The sequence below is a fragment of the Centroberyx affinis genome, unplaced genomic scaffold, assembly GCF_046629955.1.
Source record: "Centroberyx affinis isolate AG114_WGS23_722 - 3 ecotype Tasmania unplaced genomic scaffold, CSIRO-AGI_Caff_v1 ptg000937l_1, whole genome shotgun sequence".
Taxonomy (NCBI): Eukaryota; Metazoa; Chordata; class Actinopteri; order Beryciformes; family Berycidae; genus Centroberyx; species Centroberyx affinis.
Genome location: NW_027279513.1, coordinates 93,584 through 111,296, shown reverse-complemented (window position 1 = coordinate 111,296; position 17,713 = coordinate 93,584). Strand labels below are relative to the sequence as shown.

Genomic DNA, 17,713 nt, shown 5'->3' with positions numbered 1-17,713 from the left:
ATGTACAGCGCACACAGTTTGCTGTACCTGGGAGTCTTGATAGTGGCGGTGGTCGCCAACCAGATGCTGGATAACTGTTTGTCATCCAAACCTGAATACACCATGAATGTTGTGCTGCTGGAGGACAACACCTATGAGTGGAGTCTGCCGTACGTCAAGGCGGCGGTGCTACGGGCCATTGAAATTGACAGGAAACGGAACAGTGCATCAGGTAGAGACTAATATTTCTGTAAGGTTGCCTAAATTATGATGAACAGCCTCTCTGGATGAACGGTTTATAGGCCAGGTGAGACTGGAATGGCCTGGATCAATCTAATGTGTGTCAGTATAGGAGATAATATGGTGATGGGGCATACATATTGGTTGTTACAAGTTGGCTTACACTGTTTTAACAATAGCTAAATGTTGCTAGGGTTATTATGGTTATTACTAGAGATCCATTAAAGTCTTATCTAATCAATAGCCTACTAATAAAATAGTGTTGGTATAGTTTCATGTTTTAGTGTCAAGCTATTGAGCCAAAGGAGGCAAGTTTACCAAACCGACCCCATCAATAAAGCTACATCGATCTTTATGTTCATCATTCATATGTTTGTATTTAAAGACCTCAGATTAGCTTCCTCTTCTCACTAAATGTATGGAAAAAGCTGTTAGCATCTGCCTTACTTCCTCTGTGAGAGGCTACATTGACCTACTGCTAATTTCCAAACACATCCAACAGCCAGAATCTTGCATTCACAACAAAAAACAGTCACCTTCACAAGCCATTTAGTCTTTAAATTTTATCTTTATAAGGCTGGCCACTGCACTTGTTTCAATTCACTTCATGCAAGCAAGAAAAATCTGGAAAAAAGTAAAGCCGTGTTGGAAAAAATGCAAATCACCTCACTCACTTTATTTTTTGGAAGAGTTGAATATCTTTTGTGGCGTAAAATTTTTTGTTGATTTTAGTTCAGCAGTCCATGCTATGCAAACTGATATTCTTTTACAATGACATCTTAAACAAAGTGTCAACAGCGGCCTTATTGGATCAGCCACTCTGATTTCCCTGAGTTTTAATAAATGTGGCCCACTATGTTGAGGTGAGGTTGTCTGAAGCACAGGTACATCTCAGGGCTTCATTCCTTCGGTTTCCAATTTTCACAAATGGCTGCTCATTACTGTAATGTCCTGATGTTCAAATGTAACCAAATGTCATTTAAAGCAATATTCCACTTAGTATTAACTTGGGGATTCAGCACTTAACATCCACTGCATGTAAACCAGAATATAAACTAATCACCAAGATCAGATGCAGCTGGACGAGTTTGTAGCGTTTGGATTTTTACTTCCCTTTCATTTGAATAAGGCCACGAAAATAGAATGGTGAAACACGTTGGTGAACAGATTCAACAACAGATCCTGCTGCTGTGATTTTCAATGGGCTGTGGGTCCAACATTTTTTAACATAATTTCACCAAATAGCATTGATAGAACGGAACATTGCAGAGGGCTACCATTTAGGAGAGATAGTTCCTGTTTGGGAGACCGGATCTACTTGTATGTTTAAACACTAATTTTAGTGTAAACCAAGAATAGGAAGACAAAATGACGATAGACCCAGGATGCTTTGTTGCCATAAAAGTGGGATATGATGTTGAATCTGTTGTTATATACAATGTCAAGCTCTGAATGAAAAGATAATCTATGAAAATCAAAAAAACAATCTCCCACAATGAGTCTGTTTGTTCATGTTGAGTCACAAATGATGATATTGCCCTTGTTGGTTTCTGCTGAGAGACAACCTCAATAATGGCCAGGCCAACTTCACCTTGGTTTGTTCTATCAAGCAAGTGAATTAGAAATGATACAGCCAAGACTAAAGAGCTCATCACTGAAACAAGACCAAATGAAGTCAGTAAAGGGTTGATCAGGTCAGATACTTCAGTAGAGTCAGTGAATCGTTCAGCAGCAGAGAGCTCAATTTAGCATAAACTGTTGGGGAGGATGAGTGACTAGTTTTCAAAATGATAAATGATGTGCTTCATTCCAAAATGCTGTATATCCATTTTTGGAAAAAAATAATGTTTGATGTTCATCGGTCAAAAAATTCAGATGACTGCATCCTGTTAAGGTCTATTATGATGAAAGTAAAGGTTCAGATGACTTCATATTACTAGTGATTTCAATGATATTTAAAACAAGTTTTACTTTCACAGCAATTGTTTTTTGTGATGCTGCTATCACATTATGTAATGAAATATTCAGTGTTTCTCTTGCTGATGCTGTGTATTTTTATTTTTCTAGTTTTTAAAAACGTGTGGGAGAAATCAGGGCCAAATTTCCACTATAGTGAACAATAAAGTCAATCTAATCTAATCTTAATAATGCAAACAGATTAATGGGTTCATTTTTGGTATGTATTAATAACTCTTATCTTCTTTCCATCCCCAAGGTTTAAACTTCACTTTGACGGCTAACTTCAATGGGTTCAACACCACGGTGTACAACCGGCAGGGCTGCGGCAGCAGCTCCTGCGAGGGAGTGGCCATCATCAAGAAGCTGCATGTGAGTGTTGTCCATCATCCCGTTGCCTCAGAATCACACTTGATTCTCTACCGGCTCAGTGTAACTACATCTGCAGCTGGCACAGTCACACGTCCACTGCCCCATGACAGGATAGTTATCAAACCATGCTTTTAAAATCAACCCTAAATGTTGGTTTTGGTGTCAGTCCCTCAGACTCAGAGAGAGAGGGCTTCTTTCTAGAGCCACCATTTTACTCCAATGATCAACAATCATACAGGGAGAAATTCATCATAGAAGAGGAAGAGAGACCAATTTCTCCACTGACAGCAGCCTCAATAGACCAGAATGCAATGCAGCCACAGGACATGTTGCGTTTTGACTGTTTTGACTGGAACAGTTCTTGCTCCGCTGTCACCATTGCTATCGCTCTCTCCACCTACATGCATAACCCCCGGCTGACTGCAACAAGTTCAGGCTCATTCTCAAAGGGTTGTCAACAGTCATTCTGGGAAATGTAGGAAATCACTAACTGAAGTAGCAGATGAGGCAGGCTGAGGGAAAGTGGGTTCACCAAGTAAGTAAATTACAACATTTCATCACAAAATTAAACGCAAAACACAAAAACACAAAATAAGAGTGTAAGAGTATCTGAGGTGGATTTTTCCTTTAATTTCCTCATGTAGTATGGGAGCGGTATTCGTGCCATGGTCTACCCATTGAGCAACACACACCATGAAGAAGTGTTTAACAAATGGTTTAATATAACATGACACGTGCTAACTACCCTGTGAAGACAGGATAACTGCAACGCTCTGTGTTCTGCAGAATGATGGAGAGGTGGGATGTGTCATGTTGGGGCCTTCCTGCACGTACGCCACCTTCCAGCTGGTGGAGTAAGTATGACTCTCTCCTGTATCACTTCACGATACTCACCAGTCCCGATCGACCGATGTTTCTGTTCACGTCTGACCTTCGACCCCTTGTCATCCGTCTCAGTGAGGAAATCGGCCTGAGCCTGAGCATTCCCGTCATCTCCGCCGGGAGCTTCGGCCTGTCATGCGACTACAAGACCAAACTGACCCGCATCCTGCCTCCGGCCCGCAAGATCGCGGACTTCTTCCTCCACTTCATGGCGGAAACCTGCCCATTTAAGCACCCTTGGGAGCGGGTCTATGTCTACAGGAAGGCCAACAACACCGCAACGACCGAGGACTGCTTCTGGTGAGAGAACATGGGGGGGGAACATGGCGAATCTCTCTGTCGCTTCTTCCACCTCTCCAGTGTCATTTTTGAAGTTTTTCTTTTGACTGTATTCAGTTCTACATGAAAATGAATGAAAGCAAACCACAGCAAACTAAATCAGAGGAGCATCTGGATAGGGATGTTCAGGACTGCAAGAAAAAAACAAAACAACACTTATGCGGCGATGCACTGAATGTACAAAACATTAGGAACGCTTACTCTTTTCTTGAAGTACACTGCTGAGGTGAAGCCAGGTAAAAGCCATGATCTTTTATTGTTTTCCCGTATTAAATCTATACCAATCAGAAAGGAGGAGATGTAGATGAGAGTTTTAAGCTTTGATACAACTGAGATGTATAGATATGTATATATAGACAGCATCACTCACACTCACTCATGCACTCATTGCAGTTTTACTCCCTTGCTGTCCCTGCAGGTACATCAACGCCTTGGAAGCTTCCTCCTCCGCCTTCGCCACGTCGACGCAGAGAGAGATGCTGCGCGGCGAGGACGAGCTGCAGAAGGCCCTCACCGCCCCAAAAAGACACAGCAACAGTGGGTGTCTTGTTGAAATTGAGTTACAGTATACATACAGTAGTTACGTTATATCTCTACACACTGTCGTTTTTAACCGTTTCTGTTTAAAGAAAAGAAAGTATACATTAACGTTAAAAGGGGCATTAAGTAATCTATGACTTTTATCGACCAGTATCAGTGACCAAGAAGCTCATACTCAGTGTTGTTGTTCCAAAACTGAATTGGAATTGAATAATTGAAAATCTGGAAGTTGAAATCTGAAACCTAGCGAGAAATTTCAGCACCTGGCATGGTAATTATTGAGTCATTGGCATTCATCAGCAACTCTATCAACCTCCTACTGATATACTGTGGCCATTTTGTGCTATGGGACAGTAAAAATCTTAGCTATTACTCATTATTGTCTTGCCAAAACACTCTCTCCGTTTGTCTCTGTTATCCTTCCCTCTCCATTGGCTTTCTTCTGTCTAAATAGAGCAAAGTGCTGACATTTTGTTGTGAAACATGTAAGAAAACAATATTTTGTAGCTTAATGTAAGTGTTGCAGCTGTAGCAGTGACAGAATTTGGTCAAATGTTCATTACACCTCACACATTGTCTCTGTCTTTACAATTGAAACCGATTTCATATTCTTTCAGTTTTCATCCTGTGTGGGACACTCAATGACATCGTTTCACTAAAGATGGGGACAGTCATTGACCCAGACATCTTGTTCATTCTCATTGACATTTATAAGTAAGCCTGGTCCTTCAGTTTTTCAATGTTTTTGATTTCAGTGATATTTTGATTAATTCTATCCACTCTCATCATGAACAGCAGACAGTGTGTAGAATTGGGAGGGGTCAAAACGATGCCTTTGTCTTTCTCTAGCCCGGAGTATTATGTCAACACAACATCCAGCGGGGTTATGGAGGATGTGCTGGTGGTCACTCTGCCGCAGAGGAACTACGACTATGGAGGAGACTTACCATACAACGACACAGTGAGCCACGATATATATATATATATAACACCCAACCACACCTGCAGCAACCACGTCACGTTTTACACTGCTATCAGTTTGGAGGCCAACAGCTGCAGTAGTTCCTCATATCACCACTACTTCTCTGACTCTCTCTCTCTCACTCTCTCTCTGACTCTCTCCCCACTGTGCAGATAAATGACTATGTGGCGGGGTATCATGACGGGGCTTTGCTGTTCGGCCATGTGCTGAGGCAGAGGATGCTCAGTCAGCAGCAAAATCAAGAATCCACTGCTTCCCCCCCCAATGAAAACCCGTTTGGGAACGCCTCATTTGAAGGTATGAGATCAGTGTGTTTATTGAATTGAATTGTTGTAACTTTTTTGTTACAAATATAGTGTGAAAAATTACCAGGATTGTTGGCATAAGATATTGGTAATGAATTTATAGTTCATTATAGTTGTAACTGTTATGACTGATGAAACAATTGAGAGATGGCAATATACTTACAATATACTTGGATTAATAGATGGATCAGTTTTACTGTTTTTCACACTTGGGAAAAGAGATGTCAGCAGAAACGGTAACTCGGTAAAACATAAGGCATCCATCAGTTTATAATGTATATGGAATGGAGGGAACGGGGTAAAATGAACCACTTTTTATGTCGCTTTTTATGGCAAAAATAGCTGGATTTGCCAGTTGAACTTGTCCAAGTTTCATTATTCTGTCACACTATCCTCATCAAATCCAGAGCAAAGACATATAGGTCACACATTATGGTTAGAACCTTTGATTTATTTCACAATAAAGACACCAACTTCCAATTTGAATGCAGCTGAAATGTAATCTGTGGTATATTGAAAAGTTCTCCTTACTTTGGTCTGCCTGTGTGTGTGTGTGTGTGTGTGTGTGTGTGTGTGTGTGTTGGCTGCATGCAGGTATGGGAGGACACTATGAGCTGGATGAGCACGGGGACAGGGACGTCAACTTCTCTGTGATTTACACGTCAAAGACCACTAGCCAGGTGAGACCACTATCCATTCAGCCATTATAATTGTCCAATTTTCCGTTAAACATTAACGCCTCGGCCTTCCTTTAACGAGTGTTAAAGCAATATTCCAGTTAGTTTTCACATGGGGGTTATTCAGTACTTGACCCTTGACATGAAAACCAGAATATAATCTACTCACCAAGATCTGGTCTCTGAGACGAGTTTGTAGTTTTCAGATTTTTACTTCCCATTAGTTTGTGAACAGATTCAACAACATATCCCATTTTAAAACAACAAAACAATTCTGGGTCCTTCATCGTTTTGCATTTCTATTCTTGGTTTACACTAAAATTAGTATTTAAAAATAAAAGTAGATCCGGTCTCCCAAAACTAAATAGTATCCCTCCGCTATGTTCTCTTCTATCAATAAAAATGCTATTCAGCAACATTCTGTTCTAAAATGTTGGACCCACACTCAGTTGAAAATCACAGCAGCAGGATCTGTTGTTGAATCTGTTCACCAACGTGTTAAATGTCAGTTTTCAGGCTATTTTTGTGGCCTCATTCAAATGAATGGGAAGTAAAAATCCAAACACTACAAACTTGTCCAGCTGCATCTGATCTTGGTGAGTAGTCTTTCTGGTTTTCATGGCGGTCAAGTGCCACATAACCCCCATGTTAAAAACTAAGTGGAATATTGCTTTAAGATGACCCTTTGTCCCTGCTCTGTCTCCCTCTCCAGTACAAAACCCTGTTTGTGTTCGACACGTCTCGGAATGAAACCACAGTGATGGACACAAGCCCCGACCTGTATTGGGAAGGGGGTCTGCCAAAGGACCGGCCAGCTAATCTCAGTGGTAATACACACATAAACACTGATAGTGTAGATAGTGGGTGGCTAGAGGTTTATGTTGCACTTCACTGCAGCCTAAAGACTGTTTCACCACACGGTCAACAAGGCTGTCGTTTAAAGTCATATTCATATAGAAATAGAGTGTTGTTTCATGGCCTTTATGCCAGGCGACACTGTGGCTTCTTACCTGTCAATGCCCTTGTGTGTGTGTGTGTGTGTGTGCGCGCGTGCGTGTGTGTGTGTGTTTCCAGGCCCGAATCCACAGACTGCCATTGTGATAGTTCTGAGTATCAGTGTGGTAGTGGTGACAGCCATCGCTCTCATTTTCTACAGGTAAACAGACAAGCAGACACCTCATTTCTAATTCTATTATAGGGGCATATTAACATCAATAAATCATTACCACAATAATTTTTAGACATTATTATAATTACCATGATTGGTAAACTTAGTAAACCAGCAAAGTAAGAGGGTTATCACATAAATTCCCCCTGCACTCCTGTATGTGTGTGTGTGCATGTTTTATTTGTGTGTGTGTGTGTGTGTGTCTCATGACAGACAGAACAGGAAGGAGCGTCTCATCCAGAAGAAGTGGTCCCACATCAACCCAGACCTGATTGGCCCGCTGGACGAGAAGGAGGTCTCTCTGAAGGTAAACATGCTCTGCAGTTGTCTATGCATCTTAGATTATCACTACAGGTTTTCACTGTGGGCTCATCAATAAGCAGTTAGATGAGACAAGACGAGATGAGAGGAGATGAGATCACATGAAATTAGATGAGATGATATGAGATGAGAACAAGAATCGAGATGAGATAACATGAAATAAGACAAGATAAAACGAGATGAGAACATGAAATGAGACAAGATGAGAGGATTTGACATGAGATGTGATGAGATTAGATAAAAACATGAAATGAGACAAGATGAGAGGATTTAACGTGAGATGTGATGAAATTAGATGAGATTAGATAAAAACATGAAATGAGACAAAATGTGATGAGATAAGAACATGAAATGAGATGAGATCACAGGAAATTAGATGAGATGATATGAGATGAGGACATGAATTAGGATGAGATAACATGAAATAAGACAAGATAAAATGAGAACATGAAATGAGACGAGATGAGAGGATTTAAGACGAGAGGAGAACATGAAATTAGATAAAATGAGATTAGATGAGATGAGATTAGATGAGAACACGAAATGAGACAAAATGAGATGAGAACATGAAATAAGACAAAATGAAATGAGATGAGATCACATGAATTGGCATAAAATGAGACGAGATGAGAGACTAAAATGAGATCGATGACATGAGTTGACATGAGGTGACGTAAGGTGGTGTGACCTGACCCATGTCAGGTGAGATTAGATGAGATAAACCAAGATAAGATAAAATCAGGGGAAGTTAGGTGTTATGAAATTATGAAATTTGCCTTCATGCAATAATTTCTCAGCATGGCTTAGGACTTGTTGAGATAATGAATCAAGGAAGTGCTCTATTGGGATATCATTACTGTCTATTATCATGATCTATTATTATCATTACTGTGTGTGTTTGTGTGTGTGTGTGTGTCTGCGTGCCTAACAGATTGATGAGGATAAGAGGAAGGACAGCATATATCAAATTCATCGGGGCCGCTATGACAAAAAGGTATCCCAGAGCATTACAGCTTCCCAAATTAAGATTTGGATTTAAGAAGAATGAAATAAAAGAATGGTTTATGTAAAGCCTTTTTGATCCGTGTCTGACTGTGTGATTAATGCATCCTCTCTCCATATCCTTCAGCCTGTAATCTTGAAAGAGCTGAAACACGCAGACGGAAACTTCAGCGAGAACCAGAAGATTGAGCTCAACACTGTAAGACCCCTCTTACTCTGAGCTCATGCAAGCATTAGAAAAAATGTGACATTAACCTGGTGGTTCAGCAGACAAATGCCAAGCACGCTGTGTAGCTGGTTTGAGACCAGCGCATGACCTTTGTCAAGAATCATCCTTTCTATCTCTCATCTTTATTGCTGCTTTCCTGTTTGCTATCTAATACAGCAGAAATACCATCAAAAATATCCCAAAAGAGTATAGTCTGACATTGCAATGTAGCAGTTGCGCATGGTAAATCACATTTTGCAGGTCTGTAAACAAAGCCTGTCTAGTGAACCCACTTCCCCTTTTCCTTCCTCTTAAACTCCACATTCACTTTCCCTTCCTGGTTACTTTGCACAAGCCAACTTCATTGCGAGCGGTAACAGACGATGCTCAGCCTTGACCACTAGTTTGCATATCGTAACTTTTTAACGGCTAAGGATTTTCCTTGTTATGACAGTCATTTGTGGCTATCTTAACACATTTAGTAATCCCTTATCTCCCTGCCAATAAATGAGATTTAGGGCTTTGTCTTACAACTCGGTGATAAAAGTAGTAGAGCGCAAATGAACGAGTGAGAAAAGTCACCTGGAGAGCTTTCCATTCCAGTCTTCTATAAAGGATGTGCCATTTTCAGTGCATCCATGTTTCTGGTTTACAATTATACACATTTGTCATATGTTATTATTAACATGAGTTGTGTTGAAGAGTATCAGGTTATCATATCATTTAACATTTAATTTAACATTTCTTTACACTTTCTGTCTCACCTCCCTGTCACTCACTCCCCTCCCACTCCTCTCCTCCACATTTCAGCTCCTGCGTATTGATTACTACAACCTGACCAAGTTCTACGGCACGGTGAAGTTTGAATATGGCGTGTTTGGGGTGTTTGAGCTCTGTGAGAGGGGCTCCCTCAGGGTAAGAGCAATCCATCAAACATTTTTCTACGTATCAGGTCCTGTTGCTCTTCTACCATATGTGTCAGTATGTATCAGCACTGACATCACCAAGATAGACATTAGACCACTACAGACATTTTTAAACACAAGCCCAAGAACTACCTGTTTAGCCTTTTATAGGAACTCTTATTTTCTTAATCTTTTCTTTTTCTTTCTTTTTTTATCTTAATCAATTCAATTCAATTCAACTTTATTTCAGACACATATAGGTCCATATCAGCAAGGAAAGAGAAATATAAAAATATAAAAAGTAAACTACGAGGACAAGACAGCACAATATGTACAAGATCACGGAAGTTCACAAGTCCACAAGTGATTAAAACACATACAGACATTTGTTCCAATGTTTCAATGTGTAATCCTTTTCTGTTTTGTTGTCTTTCTCCAGTTATTGTTAATTTCCCTTTTATTCTAGTGCATTTTATTGTTTCTCATGTACTTTAATATGAAGCACATTGTACTGCATTTGATTGTACAAAATGATTGATTGATTGAAAGTTAATATGCCTCATGATGCAATGCCATGAGCACAAACCACACACAAAAACGGGCCTTTCTTCTATGCTGCTGATATGACATTACACACCTGAGTGGGACATGTGGCTGAGGGTTTGGGGAAGGGCACAACATGAGTAGATGGTTTTTACGACCAGCGGCCTAGTTTTCCTCCTGCTCACAGGGACTTTATTGCTCATCTGATAAGCCGTTGACACACAGTTTATGGGACACTGCTTACGCATAGCAAAGAAAATTCTGACGCTATTTCTACATGCATGAACGCACATAATCACAGTGAAATCAGAATATAAAAAATAAGCGTCTTCCTCTTGTTTTATTTACAGCACGTTCTTAATGATAGGATCTCCTACCCCGATGAAACGTTCATGGACATGGAGTTCAAGATATCAGTCATGTATGACATAGCAAAGGTATTTATAGGTCCTTTGGTTTTGTTATTTTTTTTTTTCTGGGGATGTAACTTTTTCTTTTTGGATATTCAGGCTATTGTAACTGTATTAGGAGTGCTAATCAATTAGCTCATAGTATTGTGTTCAACCTTACATTTCAAGGAAAAAGGCAAAAAACAGATTATTCCATTGTCAGTGGACACTTTACCATCCTGTTCAGTGCTATTCTTTGTCCTTGTATCTGCTACAGGGCATGTCGTACCTCCACTCCAGTAACATTGAGGCCCATGGCCGCCTCAAGTCCACCAACTGTGTGGTCGACAACCGCATGGTGGTCAAGATCACTGACTTTGGCTGCCACACCATCCTCCACCCAGGCAGAGGTGAGACTTGGCATGTTTCATTTCATCTATGAGGTTGATTATTGATCTAAAAAAAATGTGTGTGCACCAAGGATGGAGGCTCAACTGTCTTTATTTCGATTGTGCTTATTGTTATGTCAACTATGTATAGAGTGTTGTCAAGTCATAGAGTATAAGCTATTTTGCAGTCAAACCCTAAAGGTACTCATTTCTCATATATTGCCATATGTGTTCCTCCCCTCTCCTCTCCTCTCCTCTCCTCTCCTCTCCTCTCCTCTCCTTGTCTCCTCTCCTCTCCTCTCCTCTCCTCCCCTCTCCTCTCCTCTCCTCTCCTCTCCTCTCCTCTCCTCTCCTCTCCTCTCCTCTCCTCTCCTCTCCTCTCCTCCCCTCTCCTCTCAGATGTGTGGACGGCCCCGGAGCATCTCCGTCACGATGGAGTGTCTCAAAAAGGCGATGTGTACAGCTATGCCATCATCGCCCATGAGATTGTCATGAGGCGCGCCCCGTTCTATACACAGACCTGCTCCAACCGTACAGGTATACCAAGATAATGAGGCAATGCAAATGAATGAGGGTGATTGTGTAATTAGTGAATTTATTTTATATACTGTTGACTCGTTTTTAGTTGCCCGGGCACAGCAGCCTGTGCAAAAGCATATCATTTCTACAAAAAAGTGATGACAAAGTGATGCAACAGCACCTCCTATAAGTCACTATATGTAAATACAGTCATCACAGACTGACAGTTGCTTTCTAAATCCTGTTCCTCAGAGAAGATATACAGAGTGCAGTATCCCAGTGGGCTGAGCGTCTTCAGACCTGACCTCAACTTAAACAGTGGATCAGAGAGTGAGGCAGAGGTAAGAGTCAAAATGCTGTGGGTATTTGTTGTTAACATGCTCTGTGCATGAAAGATTATATTGTATACTTGCTTGGTTTCATCAAAGTTGGATAAATTAGGTAAAACGTTTGATTTAACTTTGATTTCTCTCTCTCTCTCTCTCTCTCTCTCTCTCTCTCTCTCTCTCCCTCTCTCTCTCTGCATATGCATACAGTTGTACATGCTGATAAAGAACTGCTGGGATGAAGACCCAGAACGGAGGCCAGACTTTAAGAAGATAGAAGGAAGCCTGGGTAAGATATTCAGGTACGTCAACACCACATGTCCATCGACCAGGTTCATCTCTATCATTTACCCAACAGTGTCAATGATACTCTGATATACGGTATTATACGGTATTTTCCTCTTCAGTCTCCTTCTAAATAACTCAGCGATGTCATCAAATAATTCAAAGCTCTGACTATCAATGCATTTGACGGCGTTTTGCATTTTGCCTGTTTCCTGTAACTTAGCAACCTGCACAACCAGGCCACTGAGACATACATGGACAATCTGATCCGTCGTCTGCAGATGTACTCCAGAAACCTGGAGCATCTGGTGGAAGAGAGAACGTCTTTGTACAAAGCTGAGAGGGACAGGGCCGATCGCCTCAACTTCATGCTGCTGCCTGGGTAGGTTTACATGTACAGATACACATCTGAGGGAGAGGAAGCCACAGACAGCTTTAAACACAAGGTCAAAATTCCAATGTAGTTTTATATAAATGGCAAATAAACTTGAAACTTTTTCATAGGAACCGCTATTTTGTTTTTAATCTTTAATTTTTCCATCTTATTCTATCTATTACTTTTATATTTTTTTTATTGTGTCTCTTGTTTTTATTGTTGATTTCCATTTTCTCTCTTTTTATACATTTTATTGACATCTTTTTATACATTTTATTGATTTCACCTAGTTTTTCTGCACTTTATTTTCACTTTTTTTTCTCTAATGTGAAGCACATTGTATTTTATTCGATTGTACAAAATGTGCTATATAAATAAAAATATAAATAAATATTACTTGATTGATTGACATTTAAATACACTGATGAATTATTTGTGAGAGAGAGGATAACATTTTAAGAGATGGTGAAAGGTTGAAAGGGAGAGGCGAAGCCACCTTAATGTTTCAGTTCAGTTATAGAATCATTTCCAGATTACTATGATGGTTTATCTTATGGCAGAGATATAATAAAGATAGAGATAGCAGCCAAATAGAGAGAAGTTGTCTTTACACACCTGCTACTGCTGCTTTTATCATAAGGCCTTTTTATAATCTTTTGCTCTTAATGATTCATTTATTTCTACTCTTGTTGCCTTGTCTGTTATTCTATCATATCGGCCTTTATTAACCATTTATTTATTACATTTTATTTTATTTCAATATTCATTATAACTGCTTTACCTAATTTTCCTTCCATTTTCAAAATTGAATATAAATAAAGGTTAATATTATTATTCAATTATTGTTAACTACATATGTTAGAGAAATACGAGGCAAAACAGTGAGTGTCCTTGCCAAATGAATGTTCTTATGAAATAGTCTTGATCTTGTCCATCATGAGAGCCATTTTGCAGCTCCAGGCAAAGCCGTATTCCCATGTACATCTCATAATCCATAAGCGTTTAAAAATGGAATTGACAGCTAAGACATTTCATGTTATCAGAAGCCGTCAGTTGAGAAATCCCCCTCTGTTCCCCCCCCCCCCAGGCCCGTGGTGCGTTCACTGAAGGAGACGGGCAGAGTGCAGCCCGAGCTGTTTGAGGAGGTGACGGTGTATTTCAGCGACATCGTGGGCTTCACCACCCTCTGCCACTACAGCACGCCCATGGAGGTGGTCGACATGCTCAACGACATCTACAAGAACTTCGACAGCATCCTGGACCACCACGACGTCTACAAGGTACTCAGTGTGACAGACAGGAGGCAAGATTATAGCACGTTCATTTTATTTATGAAGCGCTTTCTCAATAACTCTTGCACTTTACCGGCAGTGGTTCTCAACGTGGGATCCGGGGACTACCAGGGGTCCTTGAGGGGGTTCCAGGGGATCTCCAGCAAATTGATGAATTGTTAAACGTCAGCATTATTTCAAGTTAACACAATTAGAGAATGTAGAAGTAGACTATTTTGATCATAGTTTCACTGTTATCTCTCTACCTACAATACAGATAGTCACGGAATTCTGGATAAAATCATATCTAACAAAAAAACATATTCTCAGATTAGGGTCCAAGAGACAAAATCTCATCAAATGGAGGTCCGTGGCTCTAATATGGAATAAATTAGGGGTCCATGATATGGAAAATGGTTTGAGAATCACTGCTTTACAGCATAAAAACAGCAATAAAGCAGTATTTAAAAAAAGCATTATAACAGTTTACTTAAAACTAACAATACATGCATAAATTATAAGCTTGGGTCCCTCATGCCTGAACCAATCATCTACCGTAGTACCGGTCAGTCAAAGGGGCAGCAACCTGGCCAAGGGAGAAATTTAGGCTTAGAAGGTCTCAGGCAGGGCTATTCTGCTGCATAAGGACTCGTTTTTTTCTTGTTGTTGTAGTTTGCCCATTTTAATTCTAAACTCTTGATTCATTCCTATAGGATGGAACAGATTTGAAACAGATTTTGACTGGATGGGAGAGAGTCATCTAAAAATTGAAAGTAATAGTTGAAACCTGAGCTAAAATTAAAAGCTAAAATTAAAAGCTTGCTTGCTTCTGGCATAAAACCCAAAAGCATGTTATTCTACACAGACATATAATCATCTTAATGACACAATTTCTCCTCTTTTTTATGTCTCGCTCAGGTTGAGACAATAGGAGATGCGTACATGGTTGCATCAGGTTTGCCCAAGCGGAATGGAAACAGGCATGCAGTGGACATCGCCCGCATGGCCCTGGACATCCTGGCATTTGTCGGGACTTTCCAGCTGAGGCACCTGCCTGGCATCCCTTTGTGGATCCGCATCGGGGTGCACTCAGGTAACAAAGATCCAGCATCTCCATCTCTGCAAAGAAAACACACTCTGTAGGCCTTTACAGCTACAGTAGCGTGTCTGGTAGCTTTGCTTTAAGGCTATGATATACTGGAAATGCTTCAGTTTATCCAATAGGTTTTGAAAGGTTTTCATAAGCCAAAGGGTTGTAGAACTTTTGCATTCCATAGAAGACCAAGTTAAAACATGAAAATCTCCAAAGTGAGTTACAAGGTTTTCAGTGTAAGTTACAAATGCGTGTTTGTTTTGTAGGGCCGTGTGCAGCAGGAGTGGTGGGGAACAAGATGCCTCGCTACTGTCTTTTTGGAGACACAGTCAACACCGCCTCGCGCATGGAGTCCACAGGCCTGCGTAAGACACAACACACACAAACTCATGTGTAATACACTCACAGTAATGCAGGTTTGAGTTGAGAACTGGGGGGGGTTAGAATCTGATAAACCTTTCCCATGTCGTCTTTCCAGCACTGAGAATCCATGTGAGCCAGTCCACCATCAACATCCTGCAGAGGACAGACTGCAAGTTCGAGTATGAAGAGAGAGGAGAGACCTACCTGAAGGTACGCAGGGTTTGGGTTTATGCGAAAGTGAGAGTTGGTTATTCATGTACAGTATACATACAGTAACATAAGTGTAGGTCCTGAGTAATACTTTGATACTCTGTGTGTGTGTCTGTGTGTACCTGGTCCACAGGGTAAAGGCAAGGAGATGACATACTGGTTAACAGGCGTGACAGGGGCAGAATACAACTTACCAACACCACCGACAGCGTGAGTACAACACAGCCCTGGAAAGTAACTAAGTACATTTACTCAAGTACTGTACTTAAGTACAATTTTGAAATACTTGCACTTTACTTGAGTATTTCCATTTTGTGAGACTTTATACTTTTCCTCCGCTATATTTCAGAGGGAATTATTCTACTTTTTCCTCCACTACATTTATCTGACGGCTGGAGTTACTTTGCAGAATAAGGTTTTACATGCAAAACATACAATAAGCTCATAAAATATGTTGCATTTTTAGAGTTTAAACTCCCCAACAGTATATGGAGCAGTTAGACCGAGAACATTAAAATGCTTCTTACAGGTTAATGCATCAATAATTTAACACTCTGAAAGGGACCGTTCTTCAGAATGAGTAGCCTACTTTTACTTTTGGTCCTTAAGTACATCTTAAATCTATACTCTTACTTAAGTAAAGGATTTGAGCACTTTTTCCATCTCTGCTCACCACATCCGCTCTCTCTGTTTGGTATCTCTCACCTGCATGCTATAGAAAAAAGCTCAATGACCATAAAAGCAAAATTTGCAATAACAGTAATAAATCCCGTCCTCTCTCTGTTAGGGAGAACTTCCAGCGGCTGCAGCAGGACCTGGCGGAGATGATCGTGTCCCGCCTGGAGAAGCGCGCGGACGGGTGCGAGGGCTTCGGCAAGAGGAAGACCCTGTCCACCAAGGTCCGCCGGAGGGAGACCAACAGCAGCCTGCAGGGCGACGGCCTGCCGGAGTACTTCCACCTGGCTGTGACCGACAGCCCCAGCACCTTCCTGTGACCCCGCGCCACATCGGTGTGGTAGTAGCCGTCGTCGAAGTGCCTCTTGGTCTGCATCAGCACTTCTGGCTTTTCTACGTGATTCATGTGGCGGGTGGTGGAGCAGCAGCAGTGGAGCAGGCATTTGAAAAGTGAGATTTCTGCCATGACCACACCTGTATCTGGATCCCCCCCTCTGCCCGCCCCGCGTCACAGTTCTCTGTATTTGCCCCCGAACTCTACTGTTTTCTCACTTCTCATCACCCACTTCCCCATTTCCACTTGTACGTATTTCCCCTCAAGAGACACCTTCCTGAAGATCCATCAACCAGTTAAAATGAACTGATGTTTCTCGCCAGATAGGTGTCCCAGCATTCGCCCTCGGAGAGTCTTACACTCTTAGATATCAATTTGGAGTTATTTTGCGGTGAGGTTTTGTCATTTACTTTTTTCCTACCCACTTTCCCTCAACCTGCCTCGTCTACTTCTGCTCCAGTTAGTGATTTCCTACGTTTCCCTGAATGAATTTCATCCCTTAAAACTCAATGTGTTAAGGCTGTATTGCATTCTGGTCTGTTGAGGCTATAATGTCAGTGGAGAAATTGTTTTCTCTTCCTCTTCTACGATGGGTTTGCCCTGTACTAGTTGAACATCGGTGCAAAATGGTGGATCTAGAAAGAAGCTCTTGCTCTTTGATTCTGAGGAGCTGACACCGAAACCTGATGTTTACTGTTGATGTTTTAGACAACTGAAAAATTTCTGCTATCAAACTCCATTGTAAATGTGCTGGAAATATCTCAACGTGACGTCACATTGTCATCATCTTTGTTTGACCAGTTATCCATTGGAATACACCAAACAAGAAAATGGGCTCTGAAATGCAAGGTTGAAGTGTTTTAGGGTGGATTTTTCCTTTCACTTTTTTCAAATGAAATATGCATTTGTTGTCATTATACTACCTGTGATGTCACATCCCTACACATATATGTAAGAGTATCCAAGAGAAACCTGTCTATAGATATACTTATATAATAATATATAATAATATACTTACTTATATATACTGTACATCCAGCCTGTGGACAATTACCATTCACACA

The 17,713-nt window shown here is 40.8% G+C and overlaps 1 protein-coding gene across 1 annotated transcript; it reads left to right on the top strand.

Moving 5' to 3' along the window:
* On the top strand, positions 1-16,635 carry gucy2ca (guanylate cyclase 2Ca). Its single transcript, XM_071521865.1, has 27 exons — positions 1-211; positions 2,435-2,547; positions 3,334-3,401; positions 3,505-3,729; positions 4,187-4,305; positions 4,926-5,022; positions 5,158-5,269; positions 5,443-5,587; positions 6,190-6,275; positions 6,985-7,099; positions 7,347-7,428; positions 7,654-7,747; positions 8,693-8,755; positions 8,891-8,962; positions 9,782-9,886; positions 10,770-10,856; positions 11,086-11,218; positions 11,597-11,734; positions 11,969-12,057; positions 12,253-12,344; positions 12,551-12,709; positions 13,791-13,983; positions 14,893-15,067; positions 15,334-15,432; positions 15,546-15,640; positions 15,774-15,850; positions 16,428-16,635. The coding sequence occupies exons 1-27, from the start codon at positions 1-3 to the stop codon at positions 16,633-16,635; spliced, it is 3,252 nt and encodes a 1,083-aa protein (XP_071377966.1).
* Positions 16,636-17,713: the final 1,078 nt, after the last annotated feature.

Excerpts from the sequence above, each read along its gene's own strand:
- gucy2ca (XM_071521865.1), top strand. The coding sequence starts at position 1 with ATGTACAGCGCACACAGTTTGCTGTACCTGGGAGTCTTGATAGTGGCG. Across the intron at positions 9,887-10,769 it reads GTGAGAGGGGCTCCCTCAGG|CACGTTCTTAATGATAGGAT; the intron begins GTAAGAGCAATC and ends TTTTATTTACAG. Across the intron at positions 12,058-12,252 it reads GATCAGAGAGTGAGGCAGAG|TTGTACATGCTGATAAAGAA; the intron begins GTAAGAGTCAAA and ends ATATGCATACAG.